Here is a 24,387-nt window from a genome sequence, read left to right as displayed (position 1 = left end):
GGAAAGGTACGTCAATGCTTACATAATACACTATGTGAATGTATCCGGACACCTGGCTGAAAATGACTTGCAAGTTTGTGGCGCCCTCCATTGGTATGCTGGAATTCAATATGGTGTAAGCCCACCCTCAGCGTTGATGGCAGCTTCCACTCTCGCAGACGTACATTCAGTCAGGTGCTGGAAGGTTTCTTGGTGAATGGCAGCACATTCTTTACGGGGTGCTGCACTGAGGAGAGGTATCTAAGTCAATCGGTGAGACCTGCACAAAGACGGCATTCCAAAACATCCGAAAGATGTTCTGTAGGATTCAGGCCAGGACTCTGTGCAAGTCAGTCCATTACAGGGATGTTATTGTCGTGTAACCACTCCGCCACAGACCATGCGTTATGAACAGCTGCTCAATCGTGTTGAAAGATGCAATCGCTATCCCTGAATCGCTCTTCAACAGTAGGAAGCAAGAAGGCACTTAGAACATCAATGTAGGCCTGTGCTGTGATAGTGCTATCAAAACAACAAGGGGTGCAAGCCCCCTCCATGAAAAACACGGCCACACCATAACACCACCACCTCCGAATTGTACTGTTGGCACTACACACGCTGGCAGACGACGTTCACCGGACTTTCGCCATACCCACACCCTGTCATTGGATCGCCACATTGTGTACTGTGATACGTTTTTCCACAGATCAATTGTCCTATGTTTATGTGCCTTACATCAAGCGAGGCATCGTTTGGCATTTACCGGCGTGATGTGTGGCTTATATGTAGTTGCTTGACCATGAAATCAAAGTTTTCTCACTTCCCACTAACTGTCATAGTACTTGCAGTGGGTCCTGATGCAGTTTGGAATTCTTGTGTGATGCTCTGGATAGATGTCTGCCTATTAGACACTATGTCCCTCTTCAATTGTCGGCGACCTCTGAGAGTCAACAAACGAGGTCGGCCTGCACACTTTTGTGCTCTGTGTGTCCCTTCATGTTTCCACTTCACTATCACATCTGAAACAGTGGACCTAGGGATGTTTAGGAATGTGGAAATCTCGTGTAGAGATGTGTGACACAAGTGACACCCAACAACCTGACCATGTTCAAAGTCTGAGTTCTGTAGAGTGCCCTGTTCTGCTCTCTCATTGTGTCCACTAACTACTGAGGTCACTGATCTCGAGTACCTGGCAGTAGGTGAGACCACAATGCACCTAATATGAAAAACCATGTGTTTTTGGGGGTGTCCAGATACTTTTCATCATATAGTGTACAACAGCAATTCCCATAGGTTAACTTTTTTTTGGTCTCCTTTTGAAGTACACGGATTTGGAGATGAGGCTGCAGTGCCTACAGAGTTTGACAAGTGTTTCATCATTCATGTCAGTATGTTTCCATTAAGTCCAATGACAGATTGCTCTCTATTTTTTTTCTCTCTTCGTAGTTGAGCACCGAAGTCCCTGTGTAGGATCTTGACACCTTTTTTTTTTATTTAGGTCAGAAAAAATCTGAAAAGCTTGTAAGAGTGCTGCAGGGTACAACTGCTAAAACCAAAATTCAATATGTTGCACTGTTTAAGAGTTCATTAGCATTCAAGTTAGCCAATCAGGCCGTTATGCTTGCAAATTCCAGCAGACTGCCACATACAATTAGTGCCAGTTGCTCTCATAGTTTAGAAGATGGCGGATGAGATCATTCCGCCTTCGGCTCAGATTCCATCCTTACTGGCTGGAATTTGCACATGCAATGGCCTGACTAACGAACTTTAATGCTAATTACCTTGGGAATGGTACAACATATCAAACTTTCTTCTTAACAATTATTTCTCAGCCCAACCTACCCTCAACACCCTTGCCAGCCTTTTGGGGTGTTTCTGACCCACTGCCTCATTCATCACCACCTTACTAACTTTATCCTTAAACACAAGTACTTCTCCTTTGAAGGGACGGTACACAAACATATCTGTGGCACAGCCATGGGCACCTAAATAATACACCCCCCCCCCCCCCCATGCCATCCAGTTTATAGGCCATCTAGTGGAAATCTTCCTAGCTTCCCAAAACCTCGAACTCCTGGTCTGGTTTAGATTAATTGATGGTATCTTTGTGGCTTGTACTCACAGCCAAGGCACCTTATCCTCATTCCTTCACAACCTCAACACCACTGTTCCATTAGTTTCACATGGTACTCCTCAATCCAGCACGCCACTTACCAGGAAATTGACCACCTCCTCTCTGATGGATCAAACCACACTTATATTCTCATTAAACCCACTAACAACCAACAATACCTGCATTACAACAGCTGCCATCCCTTCAACACCAAAAAGTTCCTCCTATACAGCTTGGTCACCCAGGGACAGTGTATTTGCAGTGAAAAGAACTCCCTTGCCCAGTATACTGAAGGTCTCTCAACCACTTCTCAGACAATAACCCCCAGACTTTGTACATAAACTGATTTCCTGCACCATATCTCCAAATACTCCTAATCCTCCCCGCTACCACTAAGAACCAGCTCATTTGTCACCCAATAGTGCTCCACAATACAACAACTGAACCACAACCTTCGTCAGAGCTTTAATTGTCTATCACCATGCCCTGAAATAAGGGACAGCCAACCCAAAATCCTTCACAGCTCTCCTAAAGAAGTGATACGTCACCCACCCAACCTACTAGTCCATCCCTATGCTACTCCCAATCTCAACCTTTGCCACAGTTATTTTATACCAGACCCAGGTGCAACACCTGCCCAATCGACTGACCCGGCACTTCTTATTCCAGTCCTGACACAGACTTATTCCACCCAGTCAGAGGCTGGACCATCTGTGAAAGCAGCCAGCTTTTTTGAACTGCACAGATGGGAATTATCCTTACAACACTCCCTCCCTCCCCAATAGCCTCCTGACACTAAACTTGGCAGGCTTGTCCTGGCTCTCTCTGCCAAACAGTGCTCTCCTCGTCCCCCCTCCTCTCTCTGCTCTATTCAGGATCACTGCTTTGCTCCACCATTCAACAATTGCAGTCTGGTCATAGCAGCTGGAGATAGCGGTCTTGTGTGCATGAGGTGTGCCTGCTTGTGTAAATGTGTGTGTGTTTTCTTTTCTATGGAAGATTTTGGGCAAAAGCTTTGTGTGTAACCACCTTTGTTGTCTGAAACTCAGCACGTCATCTTTACAGTTACGAGGGTGAGTCAAATGAAAACCTTAAATATTTTTTTAAAATATTACTTATTGTGCAGAAGTGGTACAAAGCTGTATTACTTTTCAACATAGTCTCCCCCATGCTCAATGCAAGTCCTCCAGCGCTTACAAAGTGCATAAACTCCTTTAGAAAAAAATTCTTTTGGTAGTCCATGCACTCACTCATGCACTGCAAGGCGTACCTCTTCATGAGAACGGAACTTCTTTTCTCCCGTTGCGTCTTTGAGTGGACCAAACATATGGAAATCACTTGGGACAAGGTCTGGTGAGTATGGTGGAAGAGGAAGAGACTAAAAATGCAGGTCTGTGATTGTTGCAACTGTTATACGGGCAGTGTGGGCCCTTGCATTGTCATGTTGCAAAAGAACACCTGCTGACAGCAATCCATGTAGCTTTTATTTGATTGCAGGCTGTAGACGATTTTTTTTGGGAGACCTGTGCATGATGCACTGGTGACAGTGCTCCCTCTAGGCATGTAATGCTCCAAAATGATGCCTTTTTCGTCCCAAAAGAGTGTCAGCATAACCCTCCCTGCTGATGGTTCTGTTCAAAACTTCTTTTGTTTTGGTGGTGATGAATGGTGTCATTCCTTGCTCGCTCTCTTTGTTTCCGGTTGGTTGAAGTGAACCCAGGTTTCGTCCCCAGTAACGATTCTAGCAAGAAAGCCATCACCTTCTCGTTCAAAGTGCCAACGAAGTTCTTCACAAGCATCAACACATTCTCTCATTTCAGGAATCAGCTGCCATGGCACCCATCTTGCAGACACTTTGTGAAACTGGAGCACATCATGCCCAATGTGGTGTGCTGACCCATGACCAACCTGTAAACATGCTGCAATGTCATTCAGTGTCACTTGGTGGTTTTCCTTCACTATGGCTTCAACTGCTGCAATGTTCTGTGGAGTCACAACTCATTGTGCCTGACCTGGACGAGGAGCATCTTTCACTGAAGTCACACCATTTGCGAACTTCCTACTCCATTAATAGACTTGCTGGTGCGACAAACACGCATCACCTTACTGAACCTTCATTCGTCGATGAATTTCAATAAGTTTCACACCTTCACTACGCAAAAACCGAATAACAGAACACTGTTCTTCCCTGGTGCAAGTCGCAAGTGAGGTGGCTATCTTTATAATGATACTGCAATGGTATATGTGCATCTGCACTATGCTGCCACCTACCGGCCATTCTGCACGCTGTTTGTAGCACACTTACCAACTTACAGGATAAAAGTGTGAAATTTCGATTTGTTATAACAAATTTAAGGTTTTCATTTGACTTACCCTTGTAGTAACAAACTACCTTTTTCATAACTGTTGTAGTATTGCAATTCATACTGAACATACTCATTTTAGAGGACCCACAACTAATTTTACAAACTAGTTTCACATCTGACCATTTGTCCACATAAAGAACAATGTGTTGACCTTTATTTGCTAAACAGTCACCATTCCAATAGCAAAGTTAACAGACATTCCCAATGGCAACAAAAACTGGGTCAAACTGGACATCTTTAACTACTGTCTTCTGAATCTCATGAATGAACAAAGCAAAATGAATTTTACAATAACTCTGTTCACAAAATCCAGTTGATTCTCATAGAGAAGATTATCACTCATAGCACGCAAGATGTAGTGCAGGTCATAATAAGCAAGGAGAAAACATGTTCCCTAATTCTTCAGCAGATTTATATCAGTGACATAGGCCTAAAGTGAATACCCATCTGTCTGACATCATTTCTTAGAAAACAAAAATTATGTGAACCTATATTTAGTCACTTGGTATGATTTACTGGGTGATCAACTTATGGAAACTACTGCTGTAATGACAGAAAGTTCTTAAAACATTCTATAATAGAAGAAAAAGCTGTATAAGGAAACTGTACAGATATTCCATGAGGTCCACCTGTCATACCTCTGTCGGGCATTTTTAGCTAATTCGCTTTTCTGCAGTCACTTATCTCACTGTTAGACCTGGTGGCCTAGCGGTAAAGTGCATGCCTGGAAACTGACGAGAAGGCGAGGTGTTGAATCTCACTTGGACCACGGATTTTCCAATCTTCATTGTTACCTTGCATTCCCCTCTCAATGATGTGAAGAGTCACCAGAAACAAAATGTGACTTGTATTCCATTTTAAACTGTAGGTCCCCTTTCCCTGGTTAGATAACTGGGGTAGGTTAAGAATACACAAGTTGCTGAAACAGCATCCAACTGAAAGATTTGCATCAGATCACTGAGCCACACAAAATTATTGATGCTGCTGCTACCACTACTAAATATACATCATTTTAGATTACGCAGGGGGGAGGGGGGACCACACTTTCTCTTCTAAACAAATCTATGGGGACCCAAATATTTTTTTCTGAAACAGGGGTTTTGCCCGATTACCTGGAAAGAGTAACCCAGAATCAAAATTCAAGAGCATTTTGGTTCTGTAAGTGCTATTTCATTACAAAACTGCCAATATTCTGTGCCCTCTGATACATTCAGTAAAGGATATTGGTAATTTAGCTTTTTTTTTGTCTAGGGCTTGTTCCAGTCGCACCATCTCTTCCTCAGTTTTCCTGCACTTCTCTTGTCCCATGGTTTATAATCCAACGCTATTTAGAAAACTTTTGTGGTGACACGTGAAGTAAAGATTCTCTTCCAATTTAGAGTTCTGTACTTCAAAAAGTAACAACGGAACCCTTATAGGATCACTTCGTTCTCCATCTGTCTGACTGCAAAAAACCCTATTCCTCTGGAATGGATAGACTCTTGGAGTTGAAATTTATGGTACCTTCTAAAGTTTATTGTTCCCTGGTGGTGTAATAAATGTAAGCTTTTAAATCAATGCAGTCAAAAGATACGGCAATTTCTGTCATATGTTTTGCTACTTGCAAATCAACTCATCAAAATGTATAGGGTCGAATCATGAAATTTGGCAAGAAGCAAGGTTTCCCAGTAAAAGTGCATGACAAAAATCAAAAAGTGTTAATTTGTGTTTATGTCACATAAAAAAGTACTTTTTCCATTTGTTATCCAACTTCAAACTTAAAAAATTCTCAAAAGTATTGCCAGGATCAATGTCCGTTACATGCAAAAATCCTTATTAATCTTGATTCCCAGTTGGATGTGCTACCTAAATACATAATTCAGTTTGTATGGAACCCTCACAATGTGGGTCGTACTCACAGCTGGCCAATTTTCTTTGTACTGGATTGCCTTTTGGGTTATTGGATGCAGACCCAACTCTTCCCTTACTACTTTATTCCTATCTTCGTCTCCCTTAGTGTAGCTTTTTACAGATCTTAGAAATTTCATTTGTGATGCTTCTAGCTGCTGTAAATTTTTATTTCACAGTGTCCATCTTTCTGTCCCATATAACAAAGTGGGAATTGTGAGGATACAGATATCAACCCTGTACGTAATGGATCACACCTAACCTTATGATTCTTTACTACCACGCAGCAGCATAGCTGGTGATAATATCCCATATTTCTAGAAAGGACAGATCAAAGACTGGAGATCCCTTGGTGCAATGAAGTGAGTGAGCTGCACTACACATAGGTGTGTGGGAGATCTGATTGTGGTCAAAATAATAATTTTGAAGTTCAGGATTAGTTTTGTATCAGGGGCATTATTATATAATTCAAAAGTGATAGTATAGTAAGAAACTGCAAATGATAAATTAATATATGCTCAAGACAGATAAGTGACTGTAATTGTAATGCGAGTGTCATCAAAACAAGTATGGACATAATACTTGAATTTCAAGTGAAATAAATTGTGTGTAATACAAAAGTTTCACATATTGCAACCCCTTCATTGCTATTTGATTTTTTGGAAGAGGATGAGTTACAGAATAGTGTGGAAGAATAGATAGCGCATGTGTCATAGACTAAAGGGCAGAACTTTAGATATCGGCGCATGTACTGTGGGGGGCTTATTAATGCCCAACGCATAATTTTCCAATCAGCTATACTATAGCAAGTAATAATCGAGAGTAAACCAATAAATAGTGCAGAGTGAAAGCTTACAACTGCCATGACTTTACAAAATTTCAGCTGTCCTCTTTCCTTGTTTTACACTCACATGTTCTCCTTATTATGCCACGCATCTGTTGGTAATACTAATTTTTTCCTGTATATCTATATCTTGTTCATATGACATGACACATCCTAAATATTTGAAATAGGCTACCTATTCAATAGGTTTATTATTGGGACTACATTTGTTTGTAATGGATGAATACCTAAAAAGGGTAAGGATTTTGTTTTATTTATAGATATAGTCAGATTGTCATTTGTGTTTACCTCATTTAGTTTATGTAGTCAAACATTGGAAAATCCAGGATGGAATGCATGGCCTCAGCAGACAGAGACTGATCTTTTTGTTGTGCCTATCTGCAACTTTGCATGTCCACTCAATGGCGAATAGCAACAATCGGTTTATGAAATTTCATTTGTAATTTATCTTTGCTGTCTAGTATGAGAATGTCAATCAATAAACATCGTCATGTTAATGTGTTTATTCACCCAAATCTTTATACCTGATGGTGTTCCATCTCTCTTTTCCATTCTCTGATCAAGTCATCTATAAAAAATTGAATGATATTGGTGACAAGCAAAACCTTGGTTTCACTAATTTTGATTTGTTTTTATTTCACACATTTTTATTTATATACTTTAAAAGAAGGTGGTGGTACATTTTACTGTTGTTGTAATAAAGGTGAACCAATAAAATTATTATGGTGAAAGCAGAAAATGGAAACTGTCACCACCTTTTATTAAATCCACTGCGGAACTCCCTAATATGAAATATACAGGGTGGTCCATTGATAGCGACCGGCCCAAATATCTCACAAAATAAGCATCAAACAAAAAAACTACAAAGATAGAAACTCGTCTAACTTGAAGGGAGAAACCAGATGGCGCTATGGTTGGCCCGCTAGGTAGCGCTGCCATAGGTCACACGGATACCAACTCCTTTTTTAAAAATAGGAACACCCATTTTTTATTACATATTCGTGTAGTACATAAAGAAATATGAATGTTTCATTTGGACCACTTTTTTGCATGAACCACATATTGTCAAAAATCAGGGTCACTTTGGATTATGGAGATGAAATCATCTGAGCACGACCCCATCAAACCAGGAGTGTGTCTGAAGTCCTGCAGGAGCACTTTGGGAACCACATTCTGTCTCTGGGGTATCCAGTACAATGGCATGGGGCTAGATTGGCCACCATATTCTCTGGTTCTGAACACATGTGACTCCTTTTGTGGGGATATATCAAAGACAAGGTGTACAGCAATAACTCCAAAACCATTGCTGAGTTGAAAATAGCCATTCAGGAGGTCATCAACAGCATCGATATTCAGACACTCCAGTGGGTTCCCAGAATTTCACTACTCATCAATGCCACATCATCGCCATTGATGGAAGTCACATCAAACATGTCATAACCTAAATCCGGATATCTGCACTGACGTTTACATGTTGAATAAAGTGTATGTACACCTTAGATTGTAACTATAGTCCAATAATTGTCATCCTGTACATCACAGTGTGGTGAAGAACATAGTACTACATGGAACTGAGATGTGGCCTCAAACAAAGGAACCTGGGAGAAAAAATTAGAGACATGGAACTGGAGTATATGAGATGTCTGCACTGAGAACATCTGACCATAGGTGACCAGGAGCTGCCCAGGAGAGGAGGAGAGGTAGGCAAGTGCTAACATGGGAAAAGTACATAGAGGAAGCAATGGAAGACAAATTTAAGCTAGAAAACTGGAAGGGAAATGACCTGTGGAGATCAAAAGTGATGGAGAAGAAGAAGAATAAGAAGAAGAAGCTGCAATAAAATGACATCTTGTCACACACTATGACCTGCACTTCAAAAGTGTATTTGCCAGACCAGTATTCAGGTTTACAGACCTGGCAAATAATCACCTTTGAAGAGTAGCTTGTTCCAGTGTAACACGAAGATGACAAATGCTAGAGCAGACAATGCTGTGAGACGACATCAGCCAATAGCCCACTGACTAGGACTGCATCACGACAGGAGCAACCTCTACAAGAAGGGAATATATGCACCGCATATGCCAGCCTCGGCCGGAGTAGGAACCGGATGCTAGCAAGACACGTACCAGAAGAGAGCACTACGATAGCCGTTATTAGTGATCCACAAACTTGCTCGAACATTGTATATAGCAAAGGACACTAATTGTTTGAGTGTCACCCATCGCTTACAGCACGTTCTCACAAATCAAAGTTAAGTATAGACAATCTACTTCACTGACATAAAAACCATTAATGTGACTTGCTTGAATTGTTGTTTAGCTAACCGAGAAAGCAGCATCCTTTAGGCACCCTAAAAGAGACGAGTGGGCAGAACCCCATATACCTCATCGTGTACAAAAATGAAGTCCTACGTGAAGTACAAGATGTTCATTATGGAGTATGACTAAATGGAAATTATCTGAGTCAGTGGACAATGGGCACAATAAAAGTGAGGAAGGAGTTGGAGAGGGGGCAGAGTGAACGAAATGTAATGTAATAAACATAAAAAACCTATGAAGGCTAAATAGCTTACCTCAGGTAAAGTGTTAAAACACATGAAAATCAACAAATACTCATAAAATATTGCAGTTTATCAATAAAAGGAAACATATGAATACAAAAGACGCAGATAAGATGAAGTATTATCAGTTCTTTAGAAGCAAAATTAAAAGTAATAACAGTAAGTATCACTGCAATGAAAAAAAAGAGACTCCTAAAGATATTGGAAAAAGTGTTTCATGCATAATGCAAGCCTTATATCCAGCATTTTGCAGGAAACAACACTGGGAACCCAGTTTCTGATCATTTCATGTGCTGCAGCCCACTCCTTAACTCAGGACGCTAGTGTACTGATTTACTGAATGAGTTACTAGTGGCTTTGAAAGGAAGCCCAAGGAAATCATTGCACAATTTATCATTTCAGATTGTTGTGCTCAGAGAGATGTGCACCAAACACAAAATACAACCTTACAAAGTAATAGTGCATTGGGTGACCGATTTGTTGTGCTGCTTGATGTCAGTACTGCACCTAGCTGATGTATCCTGTGTATGACAGAGCTTGATACATAGTTCTGATGATGCAAGGCTGCATTTATTAGGATCCATGAAATTGCATAACAACTGACGTTAAGAGTTCTGAAAATCCTCGTTGGCTACATCAAGAGACTTTGCTTGATGGGGAAACAGGATTGTGGAGTGCAATTAGAATTACTGGAGTGCTCTTTTCCCATAAAAGCAGGACTTTTGAAGGTATGTGAACATATCTGCATCCTTTTTCCAGAGAACTAACAAATAATGAAAGACCTAAGGTCATTTCATGTAGGACAATGCATCTATGGCAATATTTCAAAGTGTTTTTGATTAAAGGATGATTGTCTGGTATCAGTTTGTGTTTATGAACAGCTCTGTGAGGCTGAAGCGTAATAGTCAGGCCACCAACATCTCTGACATTTCATTTATGTGGATTACATTGTGTGTGGGAGACTTCAGTGCCAATCGAAGCACTGAAATGTGAAGCTGTTACCATAGTGAAGGTGCAAGGTTGCCACCCCTACCACTCGAGGTCGTGTGTGGCACATCCTACCGTCAGGGGCGCTACCTTAAAGAGCCAATCTCGTGAGCTTGTATTTTCACACTTGATGCTATTTTGAGGAAGGGAGGGATAAAGGCAGGCCTCTTACACCATTGTCACAGGTCATTGTCAAGTAGCCGCTGTTCTGAGAAAAGGAATGACTTATGTGATAAAATAACGAGGGAGGAATGTGCTGGAGATCTACAAGAGCGATCTGCCACTCTTTATTCCAGGGAAGACTAGCATGCTTGCTGCTAGAACAATAGAGCTGGATAATTTTCAAGAGGACAGAAGCTGGTGACATGTATGAGGGCAGTTTGAAAAGCTCTCAGAATCACCACAAGAGGTCAGCGCTAGTGCAACGAGTTATTCACATAATATTCGTTGGACTGTTGCCTGTAAACACATGCCACGTCAGTGCTCTTGAAAGAGCTTTGACAGTGACATGGCTCTGTTGTTGTTCCTGCACACTGATTTGCGAAGATGGGAAAAATTGAGCTTCAATCAGTGAGTATGTACTTCATAAAGAAAGCTATGAAAGCAAAGGACATTCATACCGATTTCCAAAATACACTGGGGGATTCTGCTCATTCACATTCAACTGTTGCTAAGTGAACAAATGAATTTAAATTTGGTCCGGAGAGCTTAGATGATGATCCGCGCAATGGTCAGCCAAGATGCGTCACTACTCCAGAAACAATTGCTAAAGTGCACAGAATGGTCATGGAGGATTGCTGATTGAAAGTGTGTGAAATTGCTCACAATTGCCAGATGTCACATGAAAGGGTATGTCACATTTTAACTGAAGAGTTAGAAAAAAAAAAATTATCTGCAAGATGGGTGCCATGACTCAGGACACTGGATCAAAAACGCAAGACACTGGACATATTGGAACAATGTTTGGCCCATTTTAGGAGAAACGGGCAAGATTTTCGCGTCTGTTTGTGACCACAGATTAAACTTGGGTGCACTACTATATCCCAGAGACAAAAACCAACAGTCAAAGCAGTGGAAACATGCTGATTCTCCGCCACCAAAGAAAGCAAAGACAATTCCTTTGGAGGGGAAAGGTCATGTCATCAGTGTTCTGTGATGCGAAGGGCATTCTGTTTATAGATTATCTCCCTACTGGGCAAAAAATTACTGGGGAATACTATGATAACCTCCTGGACAAATTGCAACAAAAGATATGCGAAAAAGGCCATGTTTAGCAATGAAGAAAGTCATCTTCCACGTATGCGCACGCGCACACATACCATCGACATGGCAAAATTACACAAACGAAGGTGTGAAATGTTGCCACACCCAACTTATTCACCTGATATGGCTGCGTCAGATTTCCATCTCTTCCCAAAACTGAAAATTTTTCTTGGTGGACGAAGATTCAATTCAAATGAAGAATTGATAGCCAGAGTTTACAACAATTTTGCAGGCCTGGAGAAAACTCATTTTCGAGATGGGATCCAGGCACTGGAACATCGTTGGACCCCAATCTGCAAGGAGACTACATTGAAAAATAAAAAAAATTCAGTGATGTAAGTACTTTTTTTTCTATTCCGTTCCAAGAGCTTTTTGAACTACTCTCATACATGACTTGTGTGTGGGAAGAATATCCAGCCCAAATGAAGTAGCTTTTCTCACTACGAGATAGCAAGTTGTTTTTCGGAGAAGTCTTTCAGTTATACCGTGGAAGATGGGGTTCTGATGGAAAACTTTTGCTGGAAGAAATATTCCACTAAAAAAAAAAAAAGATATTGTTGCTTGGACATGCCCTTTTTCCTTTTCTAAAGGAAGTATCGAAGTGTAAACCTCATGAAATCATTTCGTTGGATGAAACATAGGTAAATGATTGTCATTCCAGATTGACTGCATGAACTAATGACACAGCTTGAAGAACCATGAAAGCTCCAGTTGGAAAAGGCAAATGGCTCATTCTTTTCATGCTTGAACTATCGGTGGGTTTTACCTAATGCTTTGTTGCTGTTTACATCAAATAAATATGGGGTTTAATAGGAGGAAATGCTTGTAACAAAATTTAAGGAAAAGTTCACACACTCTTTGCTTCCAAACATAGAAAGAACTCCACTGTATCACTTCAATCAATTAAAGAAAGCCCAACACATGCAACAGAAGGAAGAGTGACATATAGTGGACTGTCTAGAGAAAAATGGCATCATTTCATTTGACCCAGCGATGAGAAAAGTAGAACTGCTGAAATCGTGGAAGAGCGCAAGTCACTTATTATTATTCATGAGACTGACAAAATTGCAGAATAAAATGGTCATAGTGTTGCACCTTCCATTATATCTTGCAATTTTAATGCAATGTAACATGTGGAATGAGATGAAATTGTATGTTGCAGACACAAATAAAAGTTTTAAATTGAAAGACATTAAATTTTTAGTGCATGAAGGATTGGGCAATATCCCTCCCATAAAATGGGATCATCCTGTCAAACATATGTGGCACATTTTGGAAGAGGTGTGGCAGTAATAATATGCACTGGAAAAAAGGGTGGAAGAGGTAATAGTGAGATTAAGTGATGATAGCAGCAATGAAGAAAATAGTGACAAGCTATGAAGAAGATAGTGACAGCAACAAGGGGTGTGTGTATAATAAAGACACACTTTTTGACTGATTAAAGAGAAATACAAAAATCAGCTGCATGAGGGCATTGAAATAATTCAATGGTGACAAGTGAAAATTTGGGCCATCCTGGGATTCATACCCGGATGTCCCACTTTATGCAAGCAGTCATCATAACCAAATCAGCTACCCGAGCACACTTCCATCCAACCCAAATTCCCAACTTGTCGCAAACTACAACTGCAGTACCCCCACCCCTCCTCTACCTACCATCCTCATTATGATTCCTGCAAGAGGTTGGACCAATGGTGCATCAATACTGAAGATATCATGAAATGCCATCAACGTGTTTATATATTACTACTTTTTTTTTTTTTTTTTTTTGTAGGGTGCACAACTACAGTGGTCATTAGCACCCAGACTAAATTACAAATGCACTGCGAGGCACAAGGTTAAAACAGCAACTAAAAAGGACGACACTATAAAAGGCACATTAACCGGCAAGAGATTAAAAGAAAACAGCATAATCAAATGTCCTTAGACAGGTTTGTCAAGTGGATAAAACGAAGAACACGAACAGCTGCTCCTTGATCATCCGCTAAAATTCCATGCAGGGTACATGGCAGGCCAAGATCAATGCGCAGTGTGTTAAAATTCGGACAGGACGTTAAAATGTGGTGTACCATCAGCAGTTGCCCACATGGGCAGAACAGCGCTGGCGCAGCCGTCAGCAGATGGTGGCGGCTGAACTGGCAGTGTCCAATCCGTAACTGGGCCAAAACGACCTCCCGCCGAGAAGAGAGTGAAGAGGTTGTCCAAGCCGTGGAGAGAGGTTTCAAGGCCCGAAGCTTGTTTTCAGTAAGTGTAGACCAATTGGTATGCCACAGCGATATAATGCGCTGATAAATGACCCTGCTATTATCAGATGAAGGCACACAACAAGAAGCTGTCCGAAGCTGGAGGACCGCAGCCTTGGCCGCGGCATCTGCAGCTTTGTTCCCAGGGATACGGACATGGCCAGGAAACCACATAAAGGTAACCGGAGAACCGTCATCTGCCACCTGCTGAAGAGAGCGTTGGACCCGGTGCACGAAATGGTGAACTGGATACGGATCATTGAGGCTCTGGATGGCGCTCAGGGAATCAGAGCAGATGACATAAGCAGACTGTTGGTGGCGGCGGATGTAAAGAACAGCATGATAGAGGGCAAATAGCTCAGCTGTGAAGACCGAACAATGGCCATGTAGCCGGTATTTGAAACTGCGTGCCCCGACAATAAAAGAACACACGGCACTGTCATTGGTCTTAGAGCCATCTGCATAAATGAAGAACGCATTAATGAACTTTGAACGAAGTTCGACAAACTGCGAGCGGTATACCGAAGCTGAAGTAACCTCCTTTGGGAGCGAGCTGAGGTCAAGGTGAACAAGAACCTGAGCCTGGAACCTTGGTGGCATTTGGCTCTTGCCCACTCTAAAGGTTGCAGGGAGTAGAAAACCAAGTTGCTGATGAAAGCAAACTCCAGGGGGTAGCAGGGCAGGTACACACAACCCGTATTGATGGTCGAGAGAGTCGTCAAAAAAGGAACGGTAAGACGGGTGGTATGGGCATTGATAATAGCTGACAGGCATATCGACAAAGCAGTATATCGTGGTGGTAGGTTAGTGGCAATTCACCGGCTTCAGCATGAAGACTCTCGGCGGGACTAGTATAGAACGCTCCGATCGCAAGACGTAACCCCCAATGTTGTATAGAGTTGAGGCGGTGTAAGATGGACGGCCGTGCAGAGGAGTATACAAAGCTCCCATAATCCAGCTTTCAGCAAACGATCGACCGATATAGTCTAAGTAGGATGGTTCGATCTGCTCCCGACGACGTACCGGAACACGGATGACATTTAGGAAACAGGTACAACAGGCAGCCAAATATGACACATGTGGAGACCAATTACGTTTCCTGTCAAATTTAAGACATAAAAATTTTGTTGTCTCCATGAATGGGAGAACAATGGGACCGAGATGTAAGGATGGTGGGAGAAACTCTTTGTAGCGCCAAAAGTTGATACAGAACGTCTTCTCGACAGAAAAACGGAAGCCATTGGCGACACTCCAGGAGTAAAGACGGTCAAGAAAATGCTGAAGACAGCACTCCAGGAAATATGTATGCTGCGCGATGCATTAGATGGTAAAATCGTCCACGAAAAGGGAGCCCTGATACATCAGCTGGGAAGCAATCCATTATTGGATTGATCGCTATGGCAAAGAGAGCAACGCTGAAAACTGAGCTCTGTGGCACCCCATTCTCCTGGCGAAAGGCGTTGGACAGGACAGAAACCACACATACCCTGAACTTTTGAACCATTAAAAATGCATGAATAAATAGAGGGAGGCGACAGCAAAGGCCCCACGTATGCATTGTGCGGAGAATGCACGCCCTCCAACAGGTGTCATAAGCCTTCTCCAAATCAAAGAACACAACCACTGTCTGACGCTTCCGCAAGAAGGTATTCATAATGAAGGTCGACAAGGTAACCAGATGGCCAACAGCAGAGCAGCGCCTATGAAATCCACATTGTACAGTGGTAAATAGGCGTCGAGATTCGAGCAGCCAAACCAAACGAGAGTTAACCATTCGTTCCAGCACCTTACAGACACAGCTGGTAAGGGAAATGGGTCAATAACTGGAAGGCAAGTGCTTGTCCTTCCCCGGCTTAGGAATCAGGACAACAATAGACTCGCATCGGCATGTGGAAACATGACCCTCAATCCAGATGTGATTATAAGTACGAAGAAGAAAACATTTACCCACAGGAGAAAGGTTCTTCAGCATCTGAATAAGAATCGAATCAGGCCCTGGAGCGAAGGACCATGGCCAGGCAAGCGCACTTTTGAGTTCCCACATGGTCAATGAGGCATTATAACTTTCATGACTCGAGGGGCGGAAGTCAGGTGGCCTTGCCTCCTCTGTCTGTTTTCGAGGGAGGAAGGCAGAGTGGTAATGAGCGGAGCTCGAAACCGCTGCAATAAATCGGCCGAAGGCATTGGAGACATCCTCAGGCGCCACAAGGACATCATTCGCGACCATCAAGCCAGAAACTGGTGAGTGGACCTCAGTGCCAGATAGCTGGCGCAGGCTACCCCAGACAACAGAAGAAGGAGTAAAACTGTTGAAGGAGTTTGTGAAAGCAGCCCAGCTCGCTTTCTTGCTTTCCCTAATAACATGACGACACTGTGCACGTAATCATTTATAATTAATACAATTCGCCATCGTAGGGTGGCGTTTAAAGGTGCGTAAAGCACATCGACGAGCACGTATAGTGTCTATACGCTGCTGTCCCCCAGGGGACCGGTACACGACGTGGAGAAGAAGTAGTATGAAGGATGGAATATTCAGCAGCAGTGAGAATGACTTCCGTGAGGTGTGCGACCTGACTATCGCAGCTTGCGATGTTTTGATCCTGAAATGTCGCCCTGGAAGAGAAGAGCCCCCAGTCTGCTTTCGAGATGTTCCAACTAGTTGAGCAAGGAGATGGGGTCGCTCGAATACTTATCAGAAAGAGCTTACCATTCAAACCGATGTGCAAGTTGGGTTGTACATATAGAGAGGTCTAAATGGGAATAAGTGTGAGTTGTGTCCGAAAGAAATGTAGGGGCCACCAGTATTGAGGCAGACAAGATTGAGGTGGTTGAAAAGGTCTGCTAACAGGGAGCCTCTCGGGCAGGATGCTGGAGAGCCCCAAAGGGGATGGTGGGCATTGGAAGTCTCCAGTCAATAAAAATGGTGCAGGTAGCTGAGCAATAAGTTGCATCATATCTACCCTAGTAATAGCAGACGACGATGGAGTGTAAACAGTACAAATGGAAAATGTGAAAGTGGGGAGAGTAATTCGGATGGCAACCGCGTGCAAATCAGTGTGCAATGTGATGGGATCGTAGTAGATATCATCCCGGACCAGCAACATAAACCCTCCATGAGCCGGAATACCTGCCACAGGGGATAGGTCAAAGTGCACAGAGGTATAGTGTACAATACGATCGCATGGGCATAGCTTCGTTTCCTGGAGAGCTACTATGAGCGGACAGTGCAAGCGTAGCAGCAACTGTAGGTCCTCTCAGTTGAAGTGAATGCCGCAAATATTCCAATGACGAAGTGCCATCGTGAGCAGAAAAAGAAAAAGGAGAAACAAGAAGAGGTCATCTCGAAGGCCACTGAGGGCCTGGCTTCGAGTGAGCACTGCTGCCGCTATCAGTAGGCGGAGAGTCATCGTCCATTTTTTCAATAGGTTCTTCGGCCAGCATGTTAAGATGGTCGGGAGGGGGAGCTTCCTCCGCCGTTGAACGGCCAGATGTTCTGCCACCAGTGGTGCGGCCAGGCGAAACAGACGACGACCTGGGACGCAACGCTGGGTGGCACAGGAGAAGAAACGCGCCGTGGCGGAGAAGGAGAACTTTCCTTCCTATGAGCCTTCCTGGAAGATCGTTTAGTGGAAGTACTGGTCAATGGCTGGGAGTTCGAGGTACGTAAGAAGTCTTCATGGGACGGTTCCTTCTTGAAGGCCCGTGCATCTGACTTCTGGGTCTTAGTCTTGCAGAAGCTGATGAAGGTGCTTGTGTCTTAGGGGTGACAGGAGGAGAAGGAGGAGGAGACGTTGACCAGACTATCTTAGCGCTGGCAGAACGGACGACCATAGCGCTGAAGGTCAGATTGCATGTCTGCGTCAATACCTCCCTGGTAGGTCGAGGAGAGGCGAGGACGGTACTGTAATTCCCCGCTGGGAGCAGCGTGGGCTTTCTATTAGCAAAAAACTTGCTAGCAGACAAGGTGGACACTTTCTCCTTGACCCGAATTTCCTGCATACAGCGTTAATCCTTGTAGATGGGACAGTCGCGAGAGGACACTGCATGGTCACCCAGAGAGTTCACGCAACGAGGAGATGAAGGTGGACAGTCACCCTCAAGGGTGTCCCTGCCCCAAGTGACGTGTTTAGCCATATTAGAACAAGACTGGTGGGTGTGGTTAAAATGCTGACACTGGTAGCAGCGCATAGGTGTCGGGACATAGGGGCGAACAGAAATAACCTCATAGCCTGCTTTGATGCGTGATGGCACCTGAACACTATCAAAGGTCAAGAAAAGTGTCCGGGTTGGTACAAGGTCATTGTCGACCTTTCTCATGACCCTATGGACAGCCGTCACGTCCTGCTCAGCAAGGAAAGACTGGATCTCCTCATCAATCGATCCTTCGAGTGATATAGTAGATACCACACCACGCGACGAATTCAAAGTGCGGTGAGCCTCCACCCGGACAGGGAACGTGTACAGGAGTGTGGCTCGAAGGAGTTTTTGTGCCTGAAAGGCGCTCTCAGTTTCCAACAACAAGGTACCATTACGCATCCTGGTACAAGACTTGACAGGCCGGCTATGGCATCTACGACCTTCTGAATAACAAATGGGTTGACAGATGAAAAATGTTTCTGTCCTCAGATCTAGAAACTATGAGGAAGTTTGGGGCAGGTGGTAGTACTTTTGTCACTGGTGGCTGGTCAAGTTTCCGTTTTTGGGCAGAAGTCGAGAGAGAATAAGAAGAGAAGTCCATTGCAGATGAATCCCCCATGATTGCCAGCGTCTCCAATGGCGAGCTCCTTCCTTGAGGGGGACCCTCTCAGAGGCCACGTGTGCGAACGCATGGGTCGGCCTTCAGGCACGCACAGGGAGGAAAGAAGAATAGGAGAAACAAGGGAGAGAAGGAGGGAAAGGACAGAATGTCTCAAACGCTAAGGCGGAGACCACAGGGTGGACAAAAAGGCAAGTAGAAGAAGGCAAGGTAAAAAGTAAGGAAGACAGTGAGAGGGAGAAGGACAAAGAAAGGAAACAACCAAATGAAGGAAAAAACCAGAATAAGCGAAAAACCAAAATGACCACAAATGTAAGTCGTTGAACATCCGTCTCCAGACGCAGGCGCAAACTACCCCCTTGAGGGGGAGGGACTCCTTTTAGTGGGCTCTTACGACAGGCAGGAATATCTCGGGCCTATTCTTACCCCAGACCTGCAGGGGGAATATTACTACTATGTGGATGGTGTCTGTTCTTTCACATTGTCCGAATGGAGAGACACCACACATATAACAGGAACTCTCTTTGAAGACTGTGGAGTCATCTCCAAAATACAGGTAAGAAATAAAACATGCACTATACCCGGGCCGCTGAAACATTGTACTTGACGTTTGCGTATGAAGTTGGCAGCGTAACAGAGTAACAAGTGAAGAACGATAGGCGCTAGGCGTTCAGCGTGGGGCGCCACCCAATCACAGCGCAGTGAGCACTGCTGTTACTCACGTGCTGTGACGTCAAAGTTATCGCGTTGCCGGCTTTGTTTAGTGATGGTGTATACAACGTGAGTTGTGTGTTGTTTACCGCGTGTTTTCGTTGTACTGTGTGCTGTATCGTTGTGACTTTTGTTACGTTGTGAGTTTATTTACTTGAAAAATGCCACCGAAAAGACTGTTCACCTAGTGACAATCCTTTGCGTCGAGGGGTGCCGCTAAACAGCCAGGCACTGGAGTTGCTACGCAGAACTCTTGAGTTTTACGAGCAGGAGAAAAACTACGTAAGCATTCATGGACAGCCATCAATTCTTGCCGACAAAGTGGTGGAACGTACGTCGAAAACTCTTGGTATTAGTGCAAGAACGGTAGTAAGTAAGGGAGTATTATTACAAAACTTGGAAGATACTGAAGTGAGCCGTAATGATTCCGAGCTGTCTGGATCAAATAATACATTTTTATCAACCCTGGGAAAGAAGAAAAAGCGGCGTAGTCCTATCACAGATTTAGATTCTTTCCAGACTGATGCAGTTCGTAGGCATGTTTATGCTTACTACAGCAGAAAAGAGTATCCGACTGTAGCTAAGTTATTAATCTCTTTAAATGAAAGTGAACTCTTCAGGGGTGGTAAAACATCACTAAAAATTGTGCTAAAAAAATATGGGTTTCCGTTACAAAATGCTAGAAGGACGCAAAGTACTGTTAGAGAGGGCACATATTGTTACCGCTCGAAGCATTTTCTTGCACAAAATTGTGGGCAGAGACATTCATTCCATAATTTGGCTAGACGAAACGTGGGTTAATGCCGGGGAAGCTGTCAGTAAATGTTGGACGGATAACACACCCAGCAGTAGCGGCCATCAGCCGACGGGAAGAGGAGCTAGATTAATTGTGGTCCATGCAGGCTCCTCCAGTGGTTTTGTCCCTGATGCACTTTTAGTTTTTAGATCAAAAAAGACTGGTGATTACCATGAAGATATGGATCACACACGATTTGTTGAGTGGTTCAGGAACCTTTTAAAACAATTTCCTGTCCCTACAACAATTGTAATGGACAATGCTCCATATCATTCGGTGATACAGAACAAAGCCCCAACTACAAATGATCGGAAAGAAGTTATGGTGCAGTGGTTACAGGCTCGAAATATTGCAGCGGATATGGGTATGACAAAGGTTCTGTTATATTCTCTTGTTAAAGAAAATAAGACTATGACACCTACATACGTAGTAGACGAAATTGCCAAGGAGCAGGGTCATACTGTAATAAGGCTGCCACCATATCACTGCCATTTCAACCCTATTGAGTTAGTATGGAGTGACGTAAAAATGTACGTAAGGAACAACAACAAGTCCTTTACAATAACAGAGGTGGAAAAGCTGTTGCGTGAAGCTCTTGTGACTGTGGATGCAGCCTCATGGAGAAAAAAAGTAGAGCACGTCGAGAAGCTTATACGAGCAGCACAGACAATAGAAGGCATTATCAGTGGCCATGAACAATTAATGATTTGTCTTGCAATGACGACGATGAAGACGGTTTTAGCGATGAATCGGACAACAGTGACGATGGCGAGCTGGATGGAATTGCGCCATTATCGCTGTAAATTGGTGAGTGAAAAAAATTCTGATATCGGTTATTTATTGCAATCTCGGTTATTATTTATTTTGTAAACTACGTACATTATTGATTTTAAAGCACCAGTCGTCAGATGCTTGTTTTTTGTATTTCTTTGCTCCGTTATCGAAAGGGTGCGCATTGTTATGCTTTAACATGCATTATTATACGGTTGTTTACTTCCTGTCATTGTAGTACAACTAAAAACTAGTTTTTATATACATTGTAATTGCTCAATCGCTTGCATTTACAAGACGGGACGGAAAACTGTATCGTCTGCTGTGTATATAGAGGCTGCTGTTGCAACATCGCTATTACAGTACAGCCAACCTAACTAGACAAAAAGCGAACTGTCAAGTGCAATGTTTCGCCGGCGGGGGTATAAAATACTGAAACACCGTAATGTTTATCTCAACATATATTTGCAAATATATTGTTTTTAATTATGAACTGAGGCGTCTTGATCCCTCGACATTATTAGCATTTTGGCACTGCAATGGCTCTAAAATTTACATATGTGACATTCACAGACTGACAAACACAACATAACAACAAACTGAGATGTAGCAGCATTGGCAACATGGCTGCCAGCTGTCAGGGATGTTCTTTCAGTGGCTCGACTAAAAACCATACATCACTTGCCCAAGCCTGAGGCACAGGTTGCAGAATTCATGGTGAACAGAGCCCACCCTCACAGTATTTATTACTGTAGAACACCAAACACGCCACTTGCATTGTACATGAAATACCCAATAGGTGCTCACAGAAAACACAAACTCAAAACACAAGATTAAATGTAATTCAAGATGAGTATAAGGTCAGAATGGCATGCTACAAGGAGCGCACAGAGCAGGGCAAAAGAAGGAGCAGATAATGACTTAAGAACACAGTAGGTTTGTGTAACTGAGAAGAAGCTTACGTATCTATTCCTTCATAATATGTTGTTTATCGAACTGCTAATTGACAATAAAATATACCATTTCTTTCACACTCTGTCCTTGTTTCCTTACAGTTTCACACTATTCTCTTACATTGTGTTTATTTGCATTACACTAGTTCATTTCATCCAATCTACTCCAATTCCACTTGTTCAGAAGTAAATCTGTATTACAAGTAATGGAAATCTGACTTTCAGCAATTAATTTTTCTATCTGCCGCATGTTACAAACCGATCAAGAAAAATAAGTCACTTAAGAAATGACTATATTGTATAATTAGAGCAAACAACACAAACACTTACAATTTTCAGAAGCTTGTTTCTACTGAGAGCTGCTCCAGCATCTTGCATTCGGGTGGCACCTCTCCCTGAACGTTTTGTTGGCATCGCTGGTATAACTGGTATTGTTTTCTTGCGGCCACTGGCCTGTAACAGCACAAAATTCATTAGCATGCAGAATATGAATTGTAATACCACCACCTGTAACTGTCAACATAAAAAAAATGTTTAACAGGTCAATAAACAATATTTAACTGCAAGATGACTGTCTAAGAGTTACATCAAGCAAACAGACTACAAGGGTTTGAAATATGGTGCTACATAAGAATTCTGAAGATTATATGGGTAAACCAAATAACTAATAAGGATGCACTGAGTCAAATTGGAGAAAAGTGAAACCTCTGTAATAATTTGAGAAAGGATCAGCTGATAGGACACATTATAAGCCATCAAGGAATAGTCAATTTATAAATGGCAATGTGGGAGAGGGAGTAATAATTGTAGATGGAGAACAAGGCATGAATATAATAAGGAGGTTCACATAGATGTAGCTTGCAACAATTGTGCAGAGACGAAGAGGCCTGTACAGGATGGACTAGTGTATAGACTGCATCAAACCAGTTTTTGGACTGATAATTACAATAAAAAACATGAGCCATATCTGTCTTCCTTTACAAATTTATATAAATGAGCTATCTGAAGAATGTTAGGAACACTATGACACTGATGATTTTTTACTTCGTTGGGGACCACAGTCAAGTACAACTTTTTGAATGAAGTTCTGCCATTTTACATATTTTTGATCTGCACTGATCTCCTGTAATAAGGCGAGTGGTTTATAAAACCAGATATGTTATTTCAATGATGACATGTCATGCAGGTATGTTGGACATTTGCGGTAGTATTTCACTTTGCACTTTATAATGGCTACAGCATTGAAATCACAACCGTGTGAAGTAAATGAGTAAAAATTTATGAAATAAATGAGTAATGATTTACAGCAAAATGGCAGAAATTTCATTAAAAAACCCTACATTGGCTTCAGAACTAAGTATATAACTCATGTGTGTGTGTGTGTGTGTGTTTGAGGTTTACAGGTGCTGAACAGCATGGTCATCAGTGCCCCAACGCATAGAAACAGGAACACATGGGGTGAAGGGACGAAGACGGACACCGAACAAGGAGAACGGCTAAAAGACACAGGCCTGACGCAGTTCCAAATGCTCACATACAGAGGCAAAACAAGAGGAGAAGAAACACACCAAAAAAGGAAAGGAAACACAAGGAAAAGAGAACAGAAACCGAAGGGAAACAAGGAGGTAATCGCGACTGGCGGACCTCTTACCTAAAACCTGGGTGAGGCAGTCACCCAGTAGCACATTAAAACCCTCTCCCTAAAATCCGAAGCAACAGATTGGACAGGACACAAAACCGTAAGACCTTAACCACAGTCGCTGCGTCGTCTTGCAAAATAGAGGGCAAATCCAGTGGCAAAGAAACCACCGCCCTCTGGTCAGAGAATAAATGACAGTCAAGTAAAATGTGGCGGACAGTAATCTGGACGCCACAAGCACTGCAGATTGGGGGGGTCCTCCCGCCGGAGTAAAAAACCATGCGTTAAGGGACTGTGCCCGATGCGGAGGCGAGTGAGGAGAACCTCATCCCGCCTGTATGACTGGTAGGACCAGACGCAGCTTATTGTCAGAAACTGCCAGCCACTCCTCTTCCCATTGATGCACAACACGAAAACGCAAAAGGGAGGTCACAGCATGGAGGGGGACGGCACATTCAACAACGTGAGGGAGGGAACATGCATCTTTGGCAGCCACATCCACCAGTTCATTTCCACTAA

The 24,387-nt window shown here is 42.9% G+C and overlaps 1 protein-coding gene across 11 annotated transcripts in view; it reads right to left on the bottom strand.

Moving 5' to 3' along the window:
• Window positions 1–24,387, bottom strand: part of LOC126354480 (peroxisome proliferator-activated receptor gamma coactivator 1-alpha) — a 141,934-nt gene that overhangs the window by 96,956 nt on the left and 20,591 nt on the right. For all 11 annotated transcript variants that reach the window (XM_050004188.1, XM_050004194.1, XM_050004193.1 and 8 more), the window contains one exon: window positions 22,560–22,682. In XM_050004188.1, coding sequence (XP_049860145.1) covers window positions 22,560–22,682 — 123 coding nt within the window. The remainder of the gene's footprint in view (window positions 1–22,559; window positions 22,683–24,387) is intronic.

The sequence above is a fragment of the Schistocerca gregaria genome, chromosome 3 (genome assembly GCF_023897955.1).
Source record: "Schistocerca gregaria isolate iqSchGreg1 chromosome 3, iqSchGreg1.2, whole genome shotgun sequence".
Taxonomy (NCBI): domain Eukaryota; kingdom Metazoa; phylum Arthropoda; class Insecta; order Orthoptera; family Acrididae; genus Schistocerca; species Schistocerca gregaria.
The sequence above is the reverse complement of the archived record's forward strand: the minus strand, read 5'-3'. Positions and strand labels throughout refer to the sequence as shown.